This window comes from Microcebus murinus, chromosome 16 (genome assembly GCF_040939455.1).
Source record: "Microcebus murinus isolate Inina chromosome 16, M.murinus_Inina_mat1.0, whole genome shotgun sequence".
Lineage (NCBI taxonomy): Eukaryota > Metazoa > Chordata > Mammalia > Primates > Cheirogaleidae > Microcebus > Microcebus murinus.
This window is the reverse complement of record NC_134119.1, coordinates 515,176-535,963: the sequence shown is the minus strand read 5'-3', so window position 1 is coordinate 535,963 and position 20,788 is coordinate 515,176. Positions and strand designations below refer to the sequence as shown.

The 20,788-nt window shown below is 63.0% G+C and overlaps 2 protein-coding genes across 2 annotated transcripts in view; both read left to right on the top strand.

Annotated features, from left to right (window-relative positions):
- RTEL1 (regulator of telomere elongation helicase 1) overlaps positions 1 to 17,316 on the top strand; it is a 31,200-nt gene extending 13,884 nt beyond the window's left edge. The window contains exons 11-35 of the mRNA XM_076010799.1: positions 2,892 to 2,930; positions 2,998 to 3,076; positions 3,328 to 3,425; positions 4,487 to 4,542; positions 7,783 to 7,857; positions 7,981 to 8,062; positions 9,524 to 9,656; positions 9,844 to 9,957; positions 10,058 to 10,098; positions 10,225 to 10,310; positions 10,459 to 10,536; positions 10,876 to 10,953; positions 11,377 to 11,523; positions 11,930 to 12,045; positions 12,292 to 12,415; positions 12,534 to 12,699; positions 12,817 to 12,977; positions 13,682 to 13,777; positions 14,791 to 14,989; positions 15,176 to 15,316; positions 15,794 to 15,910; positions 16,166 to 16,378; positions 16,471 to 16,632; positions 16,740 to 16,880; positions 17,178 to 17,316. Coding sequence (XP_075866914.1) covers positions 2,892 to 2,930; positions 2,998 to 3,076; positions 3,328 to 3,425; positions 4,487 to 4,542; positions 7,783 to 7,857; positions 7,981 to 8,062; positions 9,524 to 9,656; positions 9,844 to 9,957; positions 10,058 to 10,098; positions 10,225 to 10,310; positions 10,459 to 10,536; positions 10,876 to 10,953; positions 11,377 to 11,523; positions 11,930 to 12,045; positions 12,292 to 12,415; positions 12,534 to 12,699; positions 12,817 to 12,977; positions 13,682 to 13,777; positions 14,791 to 14,989; positions 15,176 to 15,316; positions 15,794 to 15,910; positions 16,166 to 16,378; positions 16,471 to 16,632; positions 16,740 to 16,880; positions 17,178 to 17,185 — 2,750 coding nt within the window. The 3' untranslated portion in view covers positions 17,186 to 17,316. The remainder of the gene's footprint in view (positions 1 to 2,891; positions 2,931 to 2,997; positions 3,077 to 3,327; positions 3,426 to 4,486; positions 4,543 to 7,782; positions 7,858 to 7,980; positions 8,063 to 9,523; positions 9,657 to 9,843; positions 9,958 to 10,057; positions 10,099 to 10,224; positions 10,311 to 10,458; positions 10,537 to 10,875; positions 10,954 to 11,376; positions 11,524 to 11,929; positions 12,046 to 12,291; positions 12,416 to 12,533; positions 12,700 to 12,816; positions 12,978 to 13,681; positions 13,778 to 14,790; positions 14,990 to 15,175; positions 15,317 to 15,793; positions 15,911 to 16,165; positions 16,379 to 16,470; positions 16,633 to 16,739; positions 16,881 to 17,177) is intronic.
- TNFRSF6B (TNF receptor superfamily member 6b) lies at positions 17,203 to 20,004 on the top strand. Its single transcript, XM_012772997.3, has 4 exons — positions 17,203 to 18,004; positions 18,144 to 18,575; positions 18,742 to 18,945; positions 19,587 to 20,004. The coding sequence occupies exons 1-4, from the start codon at positions 17,203 to 17,205 to the stop codon at positions 19,871 to 19,873; spliced, it is 1,725 nt and encodes a 574-aa protein (XP_012628451.2). The 3' UTR covers positions 19,874 to 20,004.
- Positions 20,005 to 20,788: the final 784 nt, after the last annotated feature.

Below are 20,788 nucleotides of genomic sequence, written 5' to 3'. Positions count from 1 at the left end.
CTGGGCGTGCTGGTGTGCACCTGTAGTCCCAGCTACTTGAGAGACTGAGCATGCAGTGAGCTATGGTGCATCACTGCACTCCAGCCCAGGCAACAGGGCAAGATTCTTTTTTTTTTTTTTTTTGTATTTCGTTATATTATGGGGGTACAAACGTTTAGGTTACATATGTTGTCTTTGCACCATCCGAGTCAGAGCATCAAGCGTGTCCGTTCCCCAGACGGTGCTCACTACACCCATTAGGTGTGAATGTGCCCATCCCCTCCTTCCCCCAACCTGCCTGACACCCGAAGAATGTTAGTTACTACTATGTGTGCACTTAAGTATAGGTCAGTTAAGTCAGTTAATACCAATTTGATAGTGAGTACATATGGTGCTTGTTTTTTTCATTCCTGTGTTACTTCATTTAGTAGAATGGGCCAGTTCTATCCAGGATAATACAAGAGGTGCTAGATCACCATTGTTTTTTGTGGCTGAGTAGAACTCCATGGTATACATATGCCACATTTTATTAACCCACTCGTGTATTGTTGGGCACTTGGGTTGTTTCCACATCTTTGCCATTGTGCATTGTGCTGCTATAAACATTCGAGTGCAGATGTCTTTTTTATAGTGTCTTTTGTTCCTTTGGGTAGATGCTCAGTAAGGGATTGCTGGATCAAATGGCAGTTCTACTTGTAGCTCTTTCAGGTATCTCCATATTACTTTCCACAGAGATTGTACTAGTTTGCAGTCCCCCAAAATTATTCTTTTCTGATGTTCTTTCTTTCTAATGTTCCAGAGTTTCTTCTGATATTATTTCCTTCTGTCTGAAAGACTTTAACAACTCTTAATTTAATATATTTTTCTTCTTCTTTTTAATTGGCAAGTAAAAATTATATATATTTATGGTACACAACGTGATGTTTTGAAATAAGTATTCATTGTAGAATGGTTAAATCAAGCTAATTAACATATGCATCACTCACATACTTACTATTTATTTGTGGTTAACAATTCTTTTGAGAGAACTGGCACTCACTCTAGCCTGGGCAACAGAGTGAGACTCTGTCTCAAAAAAAAAAAAAAAAAAAAAATCCTTGTCAGATAATTGTAACATCTGTGTCATGTTGGTGTTGGCATCTGTTGATTGTCATTTCTCTTTTAAGTTGAGATTTTCCTGTGCCTTTTTGTTTGTTTTTGTGATAAGTAATTTTGGGTTGCATTCTGGATATTTTTGGTACTTTGTTGAGACTGTGGCTCTTATTTAAATCTGTTTTAGCAAGGAGTCTGCACAGATTCAGAAGCACATCCTGGCTCTCTCTGGTGGGCTGTGGTTCGAATGCCAGTTTAATCTTCAAAGCCTTTGCGGGGCCACTCTTATCAGCCCGCCTGCCGGTCTGACATCTGGGCTGAGCCCACCGCCAGCATTCAGCTCGCAGAGTTTTCACACCCAGCCCCCTGGGTGGGGCCGTGGGGTCCCCAGGACTTTACATGCAGATGTAAAGAACCCCTCACCCCACCTTCCTCTTGTGGACAGCCCCCAACACACTCTTCAGCTGGGAGGGGTGGCTGCCTCTCCCCACCACCTCTCTGCTGACGTTTGCTCAGTGCGGGGGTGGGGAGTGGTCTTCACGCCGCAGTGCCTGTGTGCAGTGGGCAGGGCAGATGTGAGCAGCAGAGTTCTGTGCAGTGCTCTGTCCTCTCCCTGGTCGCTTGGCTAGAAAGATTGGTCTTCTTTTTGCTCTGTTAGGTTTGTGCCTGTTGGTGTCTTGGTGTCTTCAGGTTGCAGGTCCTGGTTGCCTAGGCCAGGTCATATAACATGCAACAAGCAGGCAGCCCACCCCCAGGGCCCTTACCGCTGCCTACCGCCTTCTCTGCCTTTCAGAGTCTTCCGTTAGTTGCTTAGTGATTTTTGTTGTGATTAGTGGGGAACTGTGGTGGGATGTGCTCCCTACCAGGTCTTGCTCAGGAGTGGAAGTGCAGTTCTCATCTGCATCCTGTTCTTTTCCTTATACTTTATTTGTCCAAGGACCCAGGCTGTCGACCTGCAGAGAGCCCAAGCCTGCAGCCTGCACCTGTGGTGCATTCCTCGCGCCCCGAGAGATGGGTTTGGAGGCTCGGAGCAGGCGTCCTTTGGCAGGCCCCAGAGCAGTGTCTTTTCCCTCAGGAGGCTCACAGCTTTCCTGGTGGTAACATTGTTGCTGCTCAGTGCCTGCTTCATTCATTGTCTGGGGACTGCAGGATGGAGACGTTAGCAGGAATAATTTGCAAAGATACTCTTTGCTGCATCAGCCTATGGTGATACGGCTCACACAGGACAAGCAGCGTAAATGTTAATGCTGATTTTTTCTTCCCCTTTTACTTCCCCAGTTTTCATATTTGGGAGTTTGGTTCCTTGCCATCTTCAGGAGGGGAATGGTTTTTGAGATACCATCCTTGACTGTGTGCATTTAAAGACATAGGATTGGTCCTGTCCACTGCAAATCCCACGTTAAAGCTCAGTTGTTCTGTCTTCGGGTGTTTGTTCGTCTTCTGCACCCTTTCGGCATGGCCCGGGTGGTTGGCGGCCTCAGAGCTGCTGGGGGTCAGGATGGCCCACACGCCTCTGCATTTCTGGGTCTCCCGCAAGCCCTGTTTTCTTTTTGTGGGAGGAGGTGTTGTAAGGCCCACAGTGTGTTGGCCACTGTCTTTTCAGCGGGCAGAGCTAGCAAGTGCGTCCGTGTGCAGGGCTTGCTTGTGTGTGCATTGCTGGGCTCACGTGCTGTTTCTGATTCAGATTTGGATGTGAGGATTATGCGTGACCTCTTCTCTCGCACGCCTGTGTCCTCTCCTCCACGCCAGAGGAGGGAGGGCACGGCGCGTGGGACGAGACGGCTGCAGGATTGTGTATTTGCTGCTTTTCTCCCGCCCAGGGCTGAACATGGAGCTGGAAGACATCGCAAAGCTGAAGAGTAAGTGCCGCCCTCCCCTCCTCCTCGCGGCTGCCGGGGCCTCCCCTGACACCCCCTTGGCCCACAGCGATCCTGCTTCGCCTGGAGGGGGCCATCGACGACGTCGAGCTGCCTGGGGACAACAGTGGCGTCACCAAGCCGGGGAGGTGAGGGAAGAGGCGACCAGCCTGGAGCTTGAGACGGGCAGTGGGCTCGCGCTGTGCCTGGGCCCTGGCTGCCCTGTCCTGCTTAGACCTGGGAGGGGCCGCCCACCTGTGTGTGGGGGGGGAGGCACACACTCCCACACCGAGCCCCCTGCCGGCCCAGCTCCTCCACGGCCTCGTTTGCAGGGCAGGTGCCGGTTAGAGCCAGGCCTTCTCGTTAGGACAACCAGTGAGCTCTCTTTATCCTCCTGCAGCTACATCTTCGAGCTGTTTGCCAAAGCCCAGATAACGTTTCAGACCAAGGGCTGCATCCTGGACTCGCTGGACCAGATCATCCAGCACCTGGCAGGACGTGAGTCTCGGGGGCAGCCTTTGGTCGAAGCTGCTCCTCCGTGCCGGGCAGCTGGCACGGCTCGCCCAGTGGCACCTGGTGGCTGGCCGTCAGCAGCCCACGGGCCTCTTCCCCACGAGCCGGGATCTGGCCTGCAGAGCTCTCCCTCTCCGACCGGGACTCGGAGGCATTAGTGCCTTTGGCTGCCGCTGCAGAGCATCTTCCAGTTCTGCGGCCGGCGGCTTCTCCCCGCAGCCTCGTACCAGTTAGTCCCTTTCATGAAGAGCAGCGAGACCTAGCACTCTGGGAGGCCGAGGCGGGCGGATTCCTCAAGGTCAGGAGTTCGAAACCAGCCTGAGCAAGAGCGAGACCCCGTCTCTACTATAAATAGGAAGAAATTAATTGGCCAACTAATATATATAGAAAAAATTAGCCGGGCATGGTGGCGCGTGCCTGTAGTCCCAGCTACTCGGGAGGCTGAGGCAGGAGGATTGCTTGAGCCCAGGAGATTGAGGTTGCTGTGAGCTAGGCTGATGCCACGGCACTCACTCTAGCCTGGGCAAAAGAGTAGAGACTCTGTCTCAAAAAAAAAAAAGAGCAGCGAGAGAGACCTGGCTGGTGGTGGGTCCCGCCGCCTTTTCCTTGTGCCCCCCAAGTCCCGTTTCTGTTCAGAGTGTGAGGTCCAGAAGGCTTCCCCGGGGCAGCCTCCCCATGGTCCCCTCTGTGCAACCTGCCTCTGCAGAGTGGGGTCTCGGGAGGTGGAGGTGCAGGACTAGCGGGGTCTTCACCGCACTCCTAGGCTCTGCGGGGAGGGGCTCCAGCACGTATTTGACCTCGGAGCCTCTTGTCAAGTCCACGGACTCCCTTGAGACCCTGTCCCTGTCTGGCGTCCCCCTGACCACTGGGAAGAGCAGATCCCGCATTCTATGCGGGGTTAAGGGGACGAGGAAGCTGGTCACCCCACTGGGTGTGAGGCAGAGCTGGGCCGTGTGGCCGGCTGGCTGGTGGCTGGGTGGCCAGGTCGGGCGCCCCCCCCACCCCCAGACCTGTGGTCAGGACGCCAGCTCCCCACCCCCCCACAGGCGCCGGAGTGTTCACCAACACGGCTGGATTGCAGAAGCTGGCAGACATCATCCAGGTAGAGTCTGGTGGGCCCCGGGCAGGTGTTTCCTTCCGCCATGCTGGGTGCTGCGTCTAGCCTTGGGCTCATTTCCTCCCGTCCTAAGTTGCTTAGCCTCTGGCCAGGTGACAGGGACAGGTCTAGTTAGTCCTGCAGGGTGGTGCTGGTGGGTGAGGACCCCCAGGGCAGGGAGGGCCAGGGAACTGCTCCACCCCTGCCGGTGCCTCATGCCAGCAGGGCGCACTGATTATGGAGAGGCCAGCAGCTGCCCTGGGCTCACTCGAGGAGCAGTCTGGGGACAAGCGCCTTCCGAGACAGCTTCACGGGAAAGACGGCCCCTGCAGTGCTGTGCTCTGCTCTGCAAGCCAGAGACAGAGGGGCGAGACGCATCCCTCCTCTCCCTGGCCACGTTCCTGCCCCTCCCTCGTGGGACATCCCCTGAGCCACGCCCTCAGCCCACGTCTCCAGTCGATGCCTGTTCTCCCTCGGAAGCTGCTTGGCCAGCTGGTGGAGGGCAAGCCCAGTTCTGGGTGCTCCTGGCACAGGTGTCTCTCCTGAGCCTTGGGGGGGGTCTTTCAGAAGTAGACTTTCAAGATTCCTGATTGTGGGGCTGTTGGTGCTTGGGGAAACTGAGGCCCAGGAAGCCGTGTGATATGTGGTGCTGTTTGAGACCGTCCTTGTGGGGTTCTCCCCTCCCACCCTGTGCACCTGCAGGCCACCTGAGGTCATGGAGGGGTTGGCAGGAGCTGCCCAGCTGTGCGGTGGCTCCGCGGGTGTCTGCCTGGGCCTGCGAGGAGCTCGTGTAGGAGGGAGGCAGCGTTGGAACCCTGGGGTCTGTGTCCAGCCCTGTCTGTGGCGTGGCTGCCGTGTCGCTGCTGATGGGCATGGAGCCGTGGGACCCGGGACAGCCAGTGCGGCTCTGGCCACCTCGGCCTCTGTCTTCTCTGCGAAGGGATTGGGGCTGGAAAGACAGCACCGCTCTGCCCTCCCAGCTCTTCCCCAAGGGGACAGTGGGTGTCCCAGGGCCAGACCCTCTGCCTGTGCTCCTGCCGGTGGGCCTTGCTTCTGCCCGACGCGTCCCTGTGGTTAAGCAGGCTGCTGCAGTAGGAGCAGCTCCAGGGAATCCGCTCTGCTCTGGTACTGCTGCTGGGCGCCAAGGCCCACAGCCAGGTGAGGCGGGCCCTGCTGCCCCCAGGCCTCACCCCGTCCGGTTCCCCAGGCTGCCGTTTATGGAGCTTCCTCTTCCTCCCTCCACACTCTGAAGCAAAAATGCTGCTCACTCCGTGGTTGGGAATTTCCTTTGGCTGTGCTGTAAGCAGCCCTGGCAGGTGACTCAGCCCCGCCTGTCGTGTGACTGAGCAGTTGCTCATCCGTTCCTGAGCACATGCAGGTGCCCGGTACTCCTGTCGCAACTGGGTGCTGGCAGGTGTGGGCAGTGCGCACGGGTCAGCGGCTGGCCCGTCCTTGAGCCAGCAGACGTTCCCTGGGAAGAATGGGGACAAGGGTCCCAATGAGACGCGGGGATGTACAGTTTAGCCGGAGGCCAGCCTGGACGCACAGCGAGGTTCGGCCGAGACTGGAGGGGCAGCGGCCTGCGGGCAGCCCTTGCTGGGAGACTCTTGCCTGAGACTCCCGCAGGGCCAGAGTGAGGGCTGCCTGGGGCTGGGGTGCAGGAGGTGGTGACGGAAAGCATTGCCCCCGGTGCCTCCGCCCCGCTCCGCAGCTAGGTGAAGCTGGCTTCACTGTCTCTGTGCCTGTGGGTCGCGGCTCCGCCGAAGTGCAGAGCCTGCTTGGCTGTCTTGACGGCGAAAACGGCTACGTGAGGTTCTGTCTCCTGTGCTTACGCCCCATCTGAGGCGCGTCCCCGAGCACACGCACAGTACACACGTGCACACAGCACACACATCCTCAAGCGTCTCTACGTGCTCTGTTAGACGTGCCTCCTGGGTGTTTCCTGGTTTTCACCACTTTGCTGCGGTGACTCTGGGCTGTCACGTCCCAGCGGCGTCTCCTTGAGCCTGGGGCAAACGTGTGTCTCTCTCTGCTGGCGCCGCCGGGCTGACCCCAGGGCTCTCTGCTCGCCAGGCCAGTCAGCCGGGCAGAGCAGAGCGAGTGGTCTCTGTGTTCTGTGTGGCCTCGTGACATGGCTTGGCCACCTGTGGTTCCTTTTCTGCGTGCCTTTCCTGGCGCTTGGGCTGTCTTTCTCTGCTGGTCCGCAGGGCTCGTGGTGAACTCAGTGTCAACCGCTGCGTGAGGCCCGTGTTCTCTCCCTGTCTCTTCCGTGCGTGCTCACGTTGGGTTTGGCGAACAGGCTTCCTGGTCGGGTGTGTATCCTGTAGGGTCCAGCCTCCTGGCCCCAGGTGATGAGCCTGGCCTCGTGTGTTTTCCAGACCACTCTGTCCGGTTGGATACTTTGCACCAAGGCTTCTGATCCTTCTGAAGTCATCTCTGAGGGATGCAGAGGACAGAAATCTTTTCTTTTTCCAGCACAAGCCAGTTGTTCTGTGTTACTGACTAAGCAACCGGCTTCTCCTGGATTCTGTCATTCGGGCACCTGCTCCATTGTTGGAGACGGGCTCTCCTTTGTTGCCCAGGCTGGAGTCCAAACCTGGGCTCAGGCGATCCTCCCGCCTCAGCCTCCTGAGTAGCTGGGACCACAGGTGTTGGCCACCACGCTTGACAGCTGTTTGATTTTGCTTAGTTTTAATCTTTAATTATTATGGCACATAATAGGTATATATCTTTCTGGCAGCGGTGTGCTTTGCACTCTTGTTTACTGTAGTTCTCTGGTGAGTCAAAGCATAATTGTCCAGAACAGATCCCTCCTCATTGCTCCTTAGCTCGCTGGGCCTTTCTCAGCCGGGTGAGCTCTGGGCTGGGCTGGTTTGGTTCCTGTAAGAATCCTGCTGCCATTGGATTCCTACATTGACTGGGGCGAGGCAGGGCGCGTACAGGAGGCCCTGCAGGGCTGCCGCATTCCCTGCGTGTGGATATCGCCGTGGTGGGAGGTTCGCAGAGAACTTGGTGGGGTCACTCGGGCGGTGCCTGTGCCCCAGCCTGGGGTCTCACAAGGGGACCTCGGCCGCATGGCAGGCGGAGCAGAGGGTGCCCCAGGTGCCCGTCCGACCTGGCGGGAGAGCAGGCGGCTCTGGCGTTCTCGTGAGCTGTGCCTAGGAGCCTCCGTGTCCCTGGGTACGCCAGGAAGAGGCTTTGTGCCCCCAGGCCCCTGACGTAGGGTGCACTCTCTTTGCCTTTCAGATCGTGTTCAGTGTGGAGGCCCCCGAGAGCGGCCCCAGTTCTGGGGCAGGGCTGGGGGCCTTGCAGTCCTATAAGGTAGGGACGTGGAGGGACTGCCTCCAGGACGTGGACGAGGCTGGGGGTCCCCAGGCCTGGGAGGGAGGGGCCTCCTCCGGGGCGCATATGGGCCCTCAGCACACCGTCCACACCTCCCTCCAGGTGCACGTCCACCCCGACACAGGCAACCGTAGGGCGGCTCAGCGGGCAGACTCCTGGAGCACCACGGCCCCCAGGAAGCCAGGTACAGGCTACACCTGCCGGGCCCAGCGGGCATCCACAGCACCGCGGCCTGGCCATGCACTGCTGCTCTGCCTCTCGTCTCCTCTTGGTGGCCTGCCCTCCCCACGGTGGCCTCCTCGTGCCACCTCTGGAAGTCAGAGTTAATTGAGCTAGAGCGACCTCGGAGAAGGTTTAGTGGCACTGGGACCTGCCCAGAGTCACCTGGCTGGTGGCAGAGCCAGGGCATGGCCAGGCCTCCTGGCCCAGCTGGGAGCCACTGGTTTATGCCGCAGGTCAGCGCAGGGACCTGTGCCTCGAGGCAGGGCTCCCGTCTACTCTCTCTGCACTGCGGGGGCCCCTGAGCCCCGGGGTCAAGTGTGAAGGGTGCACCCAGCCGGCCCTGCTGCCCTGAGTCCCGCCTTCTCCACGCGCCACGGTGGCTCCCCTGCTTCTCAGTGTCTCAGTCGGTGCCACTGGGGACGCTGTGCGGACGGGGTCTGTGCCCGTGCCCTGGGCTCGGTGTCCCAGGTTGCAGTGGGCCCACCACCCTGCCCAGTGTCCAGCCCGGGGGCTGGTGGTCAGAGGTCAGAGTAGCTCTGTCCTCCCCCTGCCCTGCCTATGACCCGTGGCACGTGGCATATACAGACCCAGCAGGAGCAGCCGGTGGAGTGTGTGCAGACACTGGAAGGGAAGGGCCGGGAGGGCGACAAGGCCTCTCTCAGTAGGAAGTGTCCCTCCTGGGCAGGGAGGGGACCAGAGCTCCTCTGGCCACACTGGCGTACCGAAGTCACGTGACTTCCCTGGTGGGCGTTTGTAGGAAACGGGTTCATGGGGTGGGCTCTTCCTGCCGCCCCCGTGCCTGGCAGCAGCCCAGGCCGCCCCCTCGTCCAGGCAGCTCGGATCCCAACGTGGAAGTGGTTCTGCCGCTTTCAGGAAATGGGCTGTCATCCCTGAGCCACATTTGACGTCATCCTGCTCGTGCAGTGTTAATTTCCGGAGTTTCCGGAGGGACCTGGCCACGGTCAAACACTTCTAGGAACGGGCAGGCCCTTCTGAGCCGAGAGACCGTTTTGCTGCTGGCGTGTCACGGAGGCTCACGCAGACGCTCCGTCTCTAGGGGGTCTGGGAACTAACTGGCTCCCTCTTTCGCAGTCCGAGCCTGGAATGTCGGGAGGTCGAGTGCCGCTTCCTCCCTGCGTGCTCTTGTGGGGTGGGCACTGTTCCCGCAGGAGTGTAGGGTTAGGGCTGCCTGGCCTCTCTGGAAGTGTCCCCCAGCGTCTGCCTTCTGCTCCTGGAAACCCCGAGGGAGGCCTGGCTCGCAGTCTGGGCTCTGGCCCAGGGCAGACCCTGTTCTGACCTGTGCACACAGGCCCAGGGGCTGCAGGGGACGCTCGCGTTGATGGTGAACGAGGGAGAGGATGGCGGTCAGGAAGGTGGTCAGGGCCCTGTCCCACCCTCACACCGCCCTCCCACCACCCCACAGGGAAGGTGCTGAGCTACTGGTGCTTCAGCCCCGGCCACAGCATGCGTGAGCTGGTCCGCCAGGGCGTCCGCACCCTCATCCTCACCAGCGGCACGCTGGCCCCCGTGTCCTCCTTTGCCCTGGAGATGCAGATGTACGGGCCATGCCCTGCCAGGAGCCTAAGAGCTGGTGACATTGGTGATGCCAGCTGGGTGGGGGTGGGGTGCACTGGCTGGGCGGGCGCCAGGAGTCCCTGTTAGCCGGGTGCTGGGGTCGGGCCTGGCGGGCTGAGGCGGTGCTCTGTGCTGCTGCCCACTGTCTGCTCCCTTGGCCGTGCTCAGCCCTTTCCCTGTCTGCCTGGAGAACCCCCACGTCATCGACCAGCACCAGATCTGGGTGGGCATCGTCCCCAGAGGCCCCGACGGAGCCCAGCTGAGCTCCGCCTTCGACAGACGGTAAGGGGGTCCGGTCTCGGGCCGGGCAGGGCAAGGAGGCGGGAAAGCGGGGACTCAGCCTGGGGACCCTCGCAGCAGTGGCCTGCCTGGCTCTGTGCAGGTTTTCTGAGGAGTGTCTGTCCTCGCTGGGGAAGACGCTGGGTGAGTGCCGCACGGGGAAGACCTTGCCCCGCCCCCACCCTCCCCCTGTGCTGGGCGCCCCCCCCCAGAGTCAGTGGGGCCTCTGGACACCTGGGCCCGGCCCTGACCACAGCCACCGTGCTCCAGGCAACGTCGCCCGCGTGGTGCCTCACGGGCTCCTGGTCTTCTTCCCGTCGTACCCCGTCATGGAGAAAAGCCTGGAGTTCTGGCGGGTGTGTCTCCCCTGTGTGTCTTCCTAGGGGGTGGCGGGAGCCCCCCAAACGGGCAGGGTGGTTGGGCAGGGCCAGAGCACAGAGCAGGTTGCGGCCACTGCCGAGCCCGAGCCCGAAGTCGCCTGTGCCTGTCCCTTGTCCCCTGCAGGCCCGAGACTTGGCCAGGAAGGTGGAGGCGCTGAAGCCGGTGTTCGTGGAGCCCAGGAGCAAGGGCGGCTTCTCCGAGGTGCGCTCCAGGCTGCTCCCCAGGGCCCTGGGCTTCCTCCTGACCCCAGTGTGCTGGCAATGGCAGGCGACGCCCTGCCCGAGGAGCCGGCAGCAGGGCGAGGTCCCTGCAAGCCACCCTGGCCTGGGGGTCCCCGTGTTTTCTGGGAAACACTGAGTGGGCTTTGGGTCTGAGGGATGGGTTAGCTGGGATCTGTGCCATGCAGAAGCTTCTAGAACTCTGCTTGGCCCTCCTGGCTAGGATGATGGCTCCTGTTGGAGGATGAGATCTGGGGTCTTGCTCAAGGAGGAAGGGTCTGGTAGTGGCTCGAGGCTCGGGCTAACCTGCCTCTCCTTGCAGGTCATCGGTGCTTACTACGAGAGGGTGGCCGCCCCCGGGTCCAGTGGGGCCACCTTCCTGGCGGTGTGCCGGGGCAAGGTGTGTGCTCTGTGGTCACTGTCCCCAGCCTGGCTGCCGGTGCCCTCGTCAGCAGGCTCTGGCAGGACAGGCCTGGGTCCCCCCTCGGGCCCCACATCCAACACACAGGTCTGGAGGGAGCGGCACTCCTGGGCTGCGTGGGGCTGGCCCCAGCTGGGCATAGGGATCCCACTGACAGGCCACGGGCTGGCATTTGGAGGGGAGGGTCTTAGCGTGTAGGAGTCGGCCGTGGTGTTCTGGGAGCCGTGGACTCCAGAGTCCAGGTGGGGCTTCTGCCTCTGCCCTGCCTGGGAGCATGCGGCTGTGAGGGTCAGGCGTGGGCGGACCCTTGGGGAAGGTCCCTGGGCTCGGGTGTAGGCAGTGGGGGAGGGGGGTGGGGTAAGTGCCTGCTGCTCCCAGGCAGCTCCTTGGCCTGTCCCCTAGGCAAGCGAGGGACTGGACTTCTCAGACATGAATGGCCGTGGTGTAGTGGTCACAGGCCTCCCATACCCCCCACGCATGGACCCCCGGGTTGTCCTCAAGATGCAGTTTCTGGACGAGATGCAGGGTCAGAGCCGAGCTGGGGTCCAGGTAAGCTACTGGAGGGTCTGCCGGTGTGGGGAAGGAGCCCCACGACCATGCCCCAGCTCCGTGTGACCCAGGTCCATGACCCAGACCCCATCCCCCTGTGACCCAGGGCTACCACCCAGACCCCATCCCCCTGTGACCCAGGGCCACCACCCAGACCCCATCCCCCTGTGACCCAGGGCCACCACCCAGACCCCATCCCCCTGTGACCCAGGGCCACCACCCAGACCCCATCCCCCTGTGACCCAGGGCCACCACCCAGACCCCATCCCCCTGTGAACCAGGACCACCACCCAGACCCCATCCCCCTGTGACCCAGGGCCACCACCCAGGCCCCATCCACCATGACCCAGGGCCATGACCCAGCCCTATGACCCAGGGCCACGACCGAGTCCCCTTGCCCCTGCAGTTCCTCTCCGGGCAGGAGTGGTACCGGCAGCAGGCATCCAGGGCTGTGAACCAGGCCATTGGGAGGGTGATCCGGCACCGCCAGGACTATGGGGCTGTCTTCCTCTGTGACCACAGGTGCGTGCTGTGCAGGTGTAGGTGGGGCTCCTTGTGGACTTCCCCCAGCAGCCCCTCACTGGGGGAGTCCCTTTCTGGACACACGGGCTGTCCCCGACTCCTTGCAGCATCTCTGGCCCCGTGGGGTCTCGGGCTGGGGGCTCCTGTGGTGGAACAAACAGCTCTTCACCTGGGTGCCCTGAGCCCTGTGGAGTGGGCTGCGGGCAGGTGCAGCCGCTCGGCTGATGGGCCACACCCTCCTTCTAGGTTTGCTTACGCGGATGCCAGAGCCCAGCTGCCCGCCTGGGTGCGGCCCTACGTTAAGGTGTACGACAACTTTGGCCACGTTATCCGAGATGTGGCCCAGTTCTTCCGTGTTGCTCAGAAAACCGTGAGCTCCCGAGTGCCAGCTGGCTGTGCCATCGTGCCCTGCCGAGGGAGGGGGCCGGGTGCTGTCCCCTGAGGAGCCAGAAACAGGCGGGGTCCCTGCCCACCCTGTGATTCTGCAGATGCCGGCGCCATTGCCCCGAGCTCCGGCCCCTCAGGCTGTGGCCCCCAGTCTGGGTGAGGAGGAAGATGCTGCCAGGGTGGCCAAGAGCCCCGGCCCCTCCCTCTCCGCCAGGAAAGCCAAGAGTCTGGACCTGCACGTCCCCAGCCTGAAGCGGAGGCCCTCAGGTGGGCGAGGGGCAGGTGCAGGGCCATGCAGGGAGGGGCAGCAGCTTAGCCGGCATCGTGGTGCCCCAGGCTGGGCCTTCCCCATGGCCTTGGCTGCTCACTTTGGTGCTCCGTCAGGGTCACCAGCTGCTGAGGACGCCGAGAGCAGCTTGTGTGTGGAGTATGAGCAGGAGCCGGTCCACACCTCGAGGAGGCCCACAGGGCTGCTGGCCGCCCTGGAGCACAGCGAGCAGCGGGCCAGGGCGCCTGGGGACGAGGCCCACCCTGGTGCAGAGGAGGTGTGGGGGCTTGGGGCAGGAACAGGCCGTCTGGCCTCAGGCACTGTCCCACTCACCCCTGCGAACCCCCTTCTGGGCAGACTGGGATTCCAGCACTGCCCGGCTCTGCCCCATGCTGTCTGCTCCTGCCCCTGGCTGCTGTTCCCGGGCAGTGTACCCAGGCCCTCAGCTGGTGCCCCGCAGTACTCTTGCAGGTCCTTGGCCCAGTCCACTCACGGTCCAGTGCCCCCTGACACCTGTGCCTGAGGCTACCCTTTCTCTAGGCCTGGGCCATGGGTGGGACTCCAAGTTTGTTCTCCCCTGGGGCCTTTTCCCAGAAGCCTGTAATTTCCGAGGCCTGCCCTGAAGCTTTCTCCCTGCCCTCTGCTGGGAGCCATTCCCCCCCAGCCCCCGTTCTGCTCTGTGGACCCCTGGAGCGAGCCCCGGGTGCTGACAGTAGGCAGCTCTGTCCCCTCAGTCATTGTGGAACTGTTCTCCCTGAACCTGCTCTCCCAGGTACGGGTGGCATGACTGGGAAAGGGGGACAGGCCATGGCGCTGTCCCCCAGGGGCTTTACTCTGACCCCACACCTGGGACCTCCATCCAGGCTGCCGGTCAGGGCTCCCTGGGGCCCCAGGTACCATCTTCCCCTGGACCACGTGGGTGTCACAGGGGCTTCGAGGCCCCCGAAGGTGTGGACGAGACCACAGCTGTGTCCTCCGCAGGCTCACGGCGACTCAGCCCTGCCCTCCCGGTGCGAGAAGAGGCTGGCAGACGAGCAGAGAGGAGGGAGGAGGAAAGTCAGGCTGGTCAGCCGCCCGGTACGTGAGCCGCCCTGCAGCCCGTGCCGGCCACCCACAGGCGCCCGTGGGGATCTGGCTTTTAGCACCTGTGGACTGTGGTCGCCAACCAGGCAGGGGCATGGGCCGGGCCAGACCCAGGGGGCCACCTCCAGGAGCTGGTTTCCGGGCTTCAATGGACTGGGCGTGGTCCGAAGACTCAACATTTGCAGGCCCTTCTGTGGGCCTTAGGGGTTCCCTTCCTCCTGGCTGGAGTCGGGCCCAGCCTTGGGCATGTTGGGTTTGGGGCCTGCAGCTGGCTGTAGCTTCCTCAGCCACCGTGGGCAGTGCTGGGCCTCACCCAGCTTCTCCCTCGAGAGTGGACCTGCCCACGTGGGGAGGTGCAGGCGTCCGAGTGGCACCTGAGGCAGGAAGCCCTCCCCTGCTGGAAAGCCCCATATGTGGCATCCTTTGTCCATGTCCCTCGCCTTCTGGGAAGACCAGGCGGTGCCCAGCAGGGCTGGTGCTGTCAGGAAGTGGGCTGGCTGCCGAGGGCCTGGGCCTGCCAGGGGCCACGCGGGGGCAGGGCTGGGGGCTCCTGGACTGTCCCTGTCGGTCTTTGGGGTGTGCAGGAAAAGTGGGGTGCTCTGTGCGGAGGAGTCCCTCACTGTGAGCTGCTGTCCTCCAAGCATCGGCGGCACCCGCTTTGGGGCGAGGGCTTGAGGGGGGAGCAGAGGGACGGCCCCACGGGAGCTCCCAGCTTGAGGGAGGACAAGTCTCCTCTTTGCTCTCAAGGGGTGTGGAGTGCAGGCGTGGCCACCTTACCTTGGAGCCGTGCGTGGGCTCCCTGCCGGCCTCTCCGGGCCGCCTTCCGGGTGACCCCAGGCGGGCCAGGCCCAGCATCCTCCATCATTGGGGCCTCTCCAGCAGCCCCCCGATGGCAACCCACGGTCCCAGGGAACCCTAGACCTGCCGGAGAGGCTGGCATGGCTCTGTAGCCCAGGACAGGCGGATGCGGCTGGCACTCATGGCAGCCTCGGGCCTGTGTCCAGCAGGAGGAGCCAGTAGCTGGCGCGCAGGTGGGCAGAGCCAGACTCTTCATGGTGGCGGTGAAGCAGGAGCTGAGCCAGGCCAGCTTCGACACCTTCGCCCGGGCGCTGCAGGACTACAAGGGCTCGGACGACTTCACAGCCCTGGCAGCCTGCCTCGGTCCCCTCTTTGCCGAGGACCCCAAGAAACACAGCCTGCTCCAAGGTGCCGTGACCCGCGGAGGCTGTCCCCCAGGGACAGTGCCACGCTGTGGGGTGGGGGCCTTCTGGGAGAGCCAGGCGGGCCACCAAGGCCCCAGGTTGTCTGCGTTCTCTAGAGAAGGCGTCAGGTGGGTGGCCCATGGTCCCCTGAGCCCCCAGCCCACAAGCCCAGACGCCCCCTCCCTGATAGGCTTCTACCAGTTCGTGCGGCCCCACCACAAGCAGCAGTTTGAGGAGCTGTGTGTCCAGCTGACAGGCCAAGGATGCGGCTACCGGCCTGAGCATAGGCTTTCCCGAGAGCAGCGGTCACAGCCAGCCCTGGACCTCAGCGGTGAGGGGGCTGCTGGCAGGACCCTCAGACTCAGACCCAGAAGGCAGAGTGGCACGCAGGGTTCTGGGGTGGTGGAGCGGGCTGATTGGGGCCGCAGTGAGGCAGCATCACCTGGGGAGAGCCCTGGCCATCCCCCACTGCACGGCCCAGGGTCCAGGCCTTCCAAGAGACTTTCACCCTGTGCACAGGCCGGCAGGGTCTTGGACCAGCAGACACCTGTCCCCCTCCTGCCTACTCCTGTGGATATCTGGAGTTGAACCCGGTACCCTTGGAGGTGGGAGCGCCTGCTCTCAGGCCTCCTAGTGAACAGCCCAGCAGAAAGTCCCCAGAACAGGGCAGCAGGGTCGGGCCTGCTGCTCCAGGGTGGGCGGGCTGTAAGGCCCAGTCTACCCCCAGCCAGACCTGCCTCCTCCCCAGGGAACCTTCCAGATCCTCAGGAACCAGCTGTATGGCTCCTTGTGTTTTTTGTTTCTTCAGGGAGGAGGGAACCTAACTCCAGGCTGACCCTGTCCAAAGCTGTGGCCAAGCAGCTGGATCCCAGAGAGCACCTGAACCAGGGTGGGCCCCACCTGTCCACCAGGCCGCTCGGCACAGGTACCTGGCTCCTGTATCCTGGGGGTTCTGCAGCCCCTGGGTGGGGCCCTTGGTCCTGAGGAGGCTCATCCTTCAGCTTGACCGCAGAGAGTCTGAAGCAGGGCCACCGTGGGGAGTCCCAGGGGCGCTGCTCGTGGTCCCGCAGCCCCAGGTGTACTGAGCAGTGAGAGGGGCTCTCCTGGGAGGAGGTGGAGGTGGGGGTGTGTGGAACTGCCTGGGTCCCTGGCCCCTGACGCTGCTTCCCGGACTCACCAGGAGACCGTGGCAGCTGTCCACACATGGGACCCAGGGGCCAGCCTGCCGTGAGCGCCTACCTGGCAGATGCCCGCAGGGCCCTGGGGTCTGCCCGCTGCAACCAGCTCTTGGCAGCACTGAAAGCCTACAAGCGGGACGATGACCTCGACAAGGTGCTGGCCGTGCTGGCTGCCTTGACCACGGCGAGGCCCGAGGACTTCCCCCTGCTGCACAGCAAGTGACACCCGGGCCGCGGGCGGGATGGGGCGGTGGGGGCAGCGGACGGCGTGGGCTGCTGTCCTGGGCCTGAGTGAAGCTCCCCACAGGGTTCGGCATGTTTGTGCGCCCCCACCACAAGCAGCGCTTCCTGCAGACATGCACAGACCTGACCAGCCTGCCCTCCCCGGGCACAGGCATGGAGCTGCTGGGCCCCCAGGAAGAGGGCTCCACTGTGCCTCCTGAGCTCACCCAGGGGCCTCCCCAGCCAGGTAGGGCTGTGCCCAGGTGCTTCGGAACCCCCCATCCCATGCAGTCCTGGCAGGTGGGCAGCAGAGAAAGAGCGGGCCCCCCCTCGGACTCACTTCTCTGTCCCCAGGCCCCGCACAATCGGAGAAACCTGGGAAGACCCAGAGCAAGATCTTGTCCTTTCTCAGACAGAAGCCAGCTGGGGGTTCGGGGCTCGACAGTGCCGCCGCAGGGCCCAGCCGGCCCCATGGGCACGCGCAGTCTGAGCGGGGTGAGCCTCGTGGGAGGGGCGGCGCCCAGCGGCAGGCTGCAGGTGCTCGCGGTGGGCCCCTGGCGGCAGGCTTTGCGTGCCGGGGCTGTGGGGCAGAGGACACAGTGCTCTTCGAGTGCCCCTCCTGCGACTTCCACCGCTGCCAGGCCTGCTGGCGGCGGCACCTCCAGGTTGGCACCTGGCCCCCAGGAGCTCCTGCTGGACCTCGTCCCGGGGGTGGGCTCGGGGGCTGGGGCAGGCCCTCATCCTGGGGGTGGTGCTTGTCAGGCACGTCCAGCAGCCTGGGTGTCTCCACAGGCCTCTAGGACGTGCCCGGCCTGCCATGCCGCCTGCAGGAAGCAGAGCATCACCCAGGTCTTCTGGCCAGAGCTCCAGTGAGCCCTCGTGGAGACTCTTGGGTCACCCTTGCCGTGGCACTTACCTGTCCAGCTCTGGTGTGGCTGAGCCCACTCAAGAGGGCCTGGTGCCCGCCTGCCAGACCAGTGCAGGCCTCAGATGGGGCCCAGGGTTCTCCCCGGGGGCGGGACTTTGGCCTGCAAAGCCCTGGCTGCTGAAGGCAGTTCCCCAGGATTTCCCTGGCGGCCGGCTGATGAGTGACGCCCCCCCGGACATCTCGGCTGAGGCCCCAACCAGGAAGGAGGGGAGCCTGTGTGGACATGTGCCCACTTTTAATTGGAGGACAGGGCTCTCTAATAAAGCTGTGGCAGTGCCCAGGACAGCATCTGTACGGCTTGGGTTTGGTGGTGGGATTGGAGGGTGCAGGGAGGGATGGGTGTTGCCTGTGGGTCCCCTTCCCACCCTGCCCTGTGAGAGCAGTGCCCTGCGTGCTCTTTCCACTCTGGGCCCTCAACTGCAGTGGGGTCCTGGGTGCCCCCACTTCCACCCTGGGCTGCCATGCCCTGGTCTTCGGGTCAGGAGCTGCCCCTGGTGCTGGGGAGGGCAGTTCCCAGACTGCTGGGCCCCCTCAGAAAACTGCCCCTGGACTGAGCCCTGGTCGGAGAAGTGGCGCCAGGGGAGGGAGGGGTTCCCGCGGGGGCGTGGCAAGGCTGGCCCCTCCCACCGGCCCGAACAAAACGTAGCCCTGCGCACGGCGGCTGGGGCTGGAGTGCGTGGGGCCAAGGCAGGTAAGGTGGGACACCAGCCGGCACTGGGGTGCGTTTCGGGACTCGAGCCCATCTCCGGGCAGGCTGGAGGCTGAGGAGGCGGCGCGTTGGTGGGCTGGGCCATATCCCGGTGTTTGTGCTGACCCTCACCTTGCTTTAGCGAAGACCATGGGGGTGCACCAGAGACTGCGCCTGTCCCTGCTGTGCCCCGCATGGGCACTGCCCTCCCTGCTGCTGGCGCTGGCCGCGCGCGGGGCGGCAGATACGCCCACCTACCCGTGGCGCGACGCGGAGACGCAAGAGTGGCTGTCGTGCGCCCAGTGCCCCCCGGGCACCTTCGTGCAGCGGCCGTGCAGCCGGGACAGCCCCACAACATGCGGCGCATGCCCACCACGCCACTACACGCAGTTCTGGAACTACCTGGAGCGTTGCCGCTACTGCAACGTCCTCTGCGGGGAGCGCGAGGAGGAGGCGCGACCGTGCCACGCCACCCACAACCGCGCCTGCCGCTGCCGCCCCGGCTTTTTCGCGCACGCTGGCTTCTGCCTGGAGCACACGCCGTGTCCGCCCGGCGCCGGCGTGACCGCTCTGGGTGCGTGCTGGGTGACTGGAGGGGTGCCCGGAGGAGGGGAACCTAGAGGAGGGGTGGTGTCAGGAGGTGTGTGTTGGGGGGCTCGAGTTGCTGGTCCCAGACTTGAGCCATGAGCAAAGACACCCTGCCTTCCCTGATCCTGTCCTACCTGCTCTCCCCACACCAGGTACCCCCAGCCAGAACACACAGTGCCAGCCATGTCCCCCAGGCACCTTCTCAGCCAGCAGCTCCAGCTCAGAGCGCTGCCAGCCCCACCGCAACTGCACGGCCCTGGGTCTGGCCCTCAACGTGCCGGGCTCCTCCTCCCACGATGCCCTGTGCACCAGCTGCACTGGCTTCCCACGCGGCGAGGAGGGGCCGGGTGAGCCAGGTGAGCAGGGGGACCAAGGGGGCTGGTGAGTCAGCCTGTGTCCCTCCCAGCCAGGCAGGAGCCCAGCCCTGGAGTAGGGGGCATTGCTGTTAGTCTCTGGCAAGGGCCTGCGGAAGCTTTGTGGGGTCCGGGGTTCCTCAGAGTCTAGCCCCTTCAGGGTGGCTGAGGGTTAGCATCCAGGCCAGGGACAAGCCTCGCCTGGGGAGGTGGCTTCAGCATATTCTCCCAACAGTCCCAGCAGCCTCTGAGGAAGGTGGCTACTTCCTCCAACACGGGGAAACTGAGGTCCAGAGAGTTTAAAGTTTTGTAGTGCTCAGGCAGAGGGAGGTGACCCTCTTAATGTCAGGTCAGCCGGGACCAGTCCCACTGTGGCTCCTGACTCTTTGCAGTGGCCCTGCCCACCCCAGCCCAGCTTCTCTTGCCCCAGGGCCTTTGCCCTGGCCACCTGGCTGGGAGCTCCTGTCCTGACAACCTGCACCTGCTTGCTGATTTATTCCGCCGCTTAGTACTGTGCTCTGCAGGTAGTTCACGTTTTGCTCATTTAGTGCACAGGGATTTCTTGTGTTCTGTGAACTCCCCCAGGGCCCCTGCCAGTGCCTGTGGGCTAAATGACTGACCCGCTCGCCCTGACCCTCCTGCAGGGACTGAGGAGTGCGAGCGCGCTGTGATCGACTTCGTGGTTTTCCAGGACGTCTCCTCCAGGAGGCTGCAGCGGCTGCAGCAGGCCCTCGCGGGCCCAGCGGAATGGGACCCGTCGCTGCCGAGGGGCAGCCGCGTGGCCCTGCAGGAGAAGCTGCGGCAGCGGCTCTCGGAGCTGCGCCGGGCGCCGGAAGGGGCGCTGCTGTCACGGCTGCTCCAGGCACTGCGAGCGGCGCGGCTGCCCGGGCTGGAGCGGAGCGTCCGCGCGCGCTTCCTCCCCGCACACTGAGCGCCACCTTCGCCCAGTTATTTATACGACGGTCCGGCCGGTGTCCACACTGGCATTGCCCCTAAGGCAGTTTTTTGTTTTTAAAGAAAGTTTCTGAAGTTTATTTTTTATAAAGCTGTTTTGTAACACTGGCCGTGCCCACATTGCACGTCTGCTCTGAGGGTGGGGGACACCTGGGCAGGAAGCCCCGCTCCAGTCCCTGAGTCTTCTGGCCACCAGCTGGGCCCCTACCTTGGACCCGGGACACCCCACCCCACCAAGGTCCGTTGCAGACGGTCCGTGTGTCCACTGCTGGCTGTGGCACATGGTGACAGCCCCGGTTCCCCTCTCTGAGGCTGGGACAGTGTGGAAGGAGCGGCAGGGACAGGACAGGGAGTGCCCAGGAAACACCCGCCGACTCAGACAGGCCTCATCCCCTCCCGCGCTAGGGGATTTCCCAGAGGGACCGCCAGACCTCCCCCGCTGCATCCCACATGCTTTCTGGGAAGTGAGGCCTTTCCTTTCTGCCTCCAGACACAGCAGAGCAACCTGGGGCCCAGGAACCCTCCCTCCGCGGGCCAGGTCCCTCCCATCGGAGGCTGGGGGTCCCTGGCGCACACTGCTGGTGAGTCACAGGCCCCACCCCACCCCCACTCAGGCCCCTTGGCAGCAACTCCTCCCAAGCTCCCAGGGAGCAGTGTGACCTGACCCTCTTACAAGGAGTCATAGGTCTGGGCTGGGGCCAGGCCACTTCCCACATTCGTGGGAAGGGTGTGCCCTACAGGCTACAACTCCATCCCCGCCTAGGGGCTCCCCCCACCTGCCCACCAGCCCACGGGGCCCAGTGCCACATCACTGTGCAGACAGCAGGGAACCTGGCTCTGGGCCACCTGCAGAAAGGGTCGGACGGAGGGGAGCAGGTCAGACGGTCTTTAT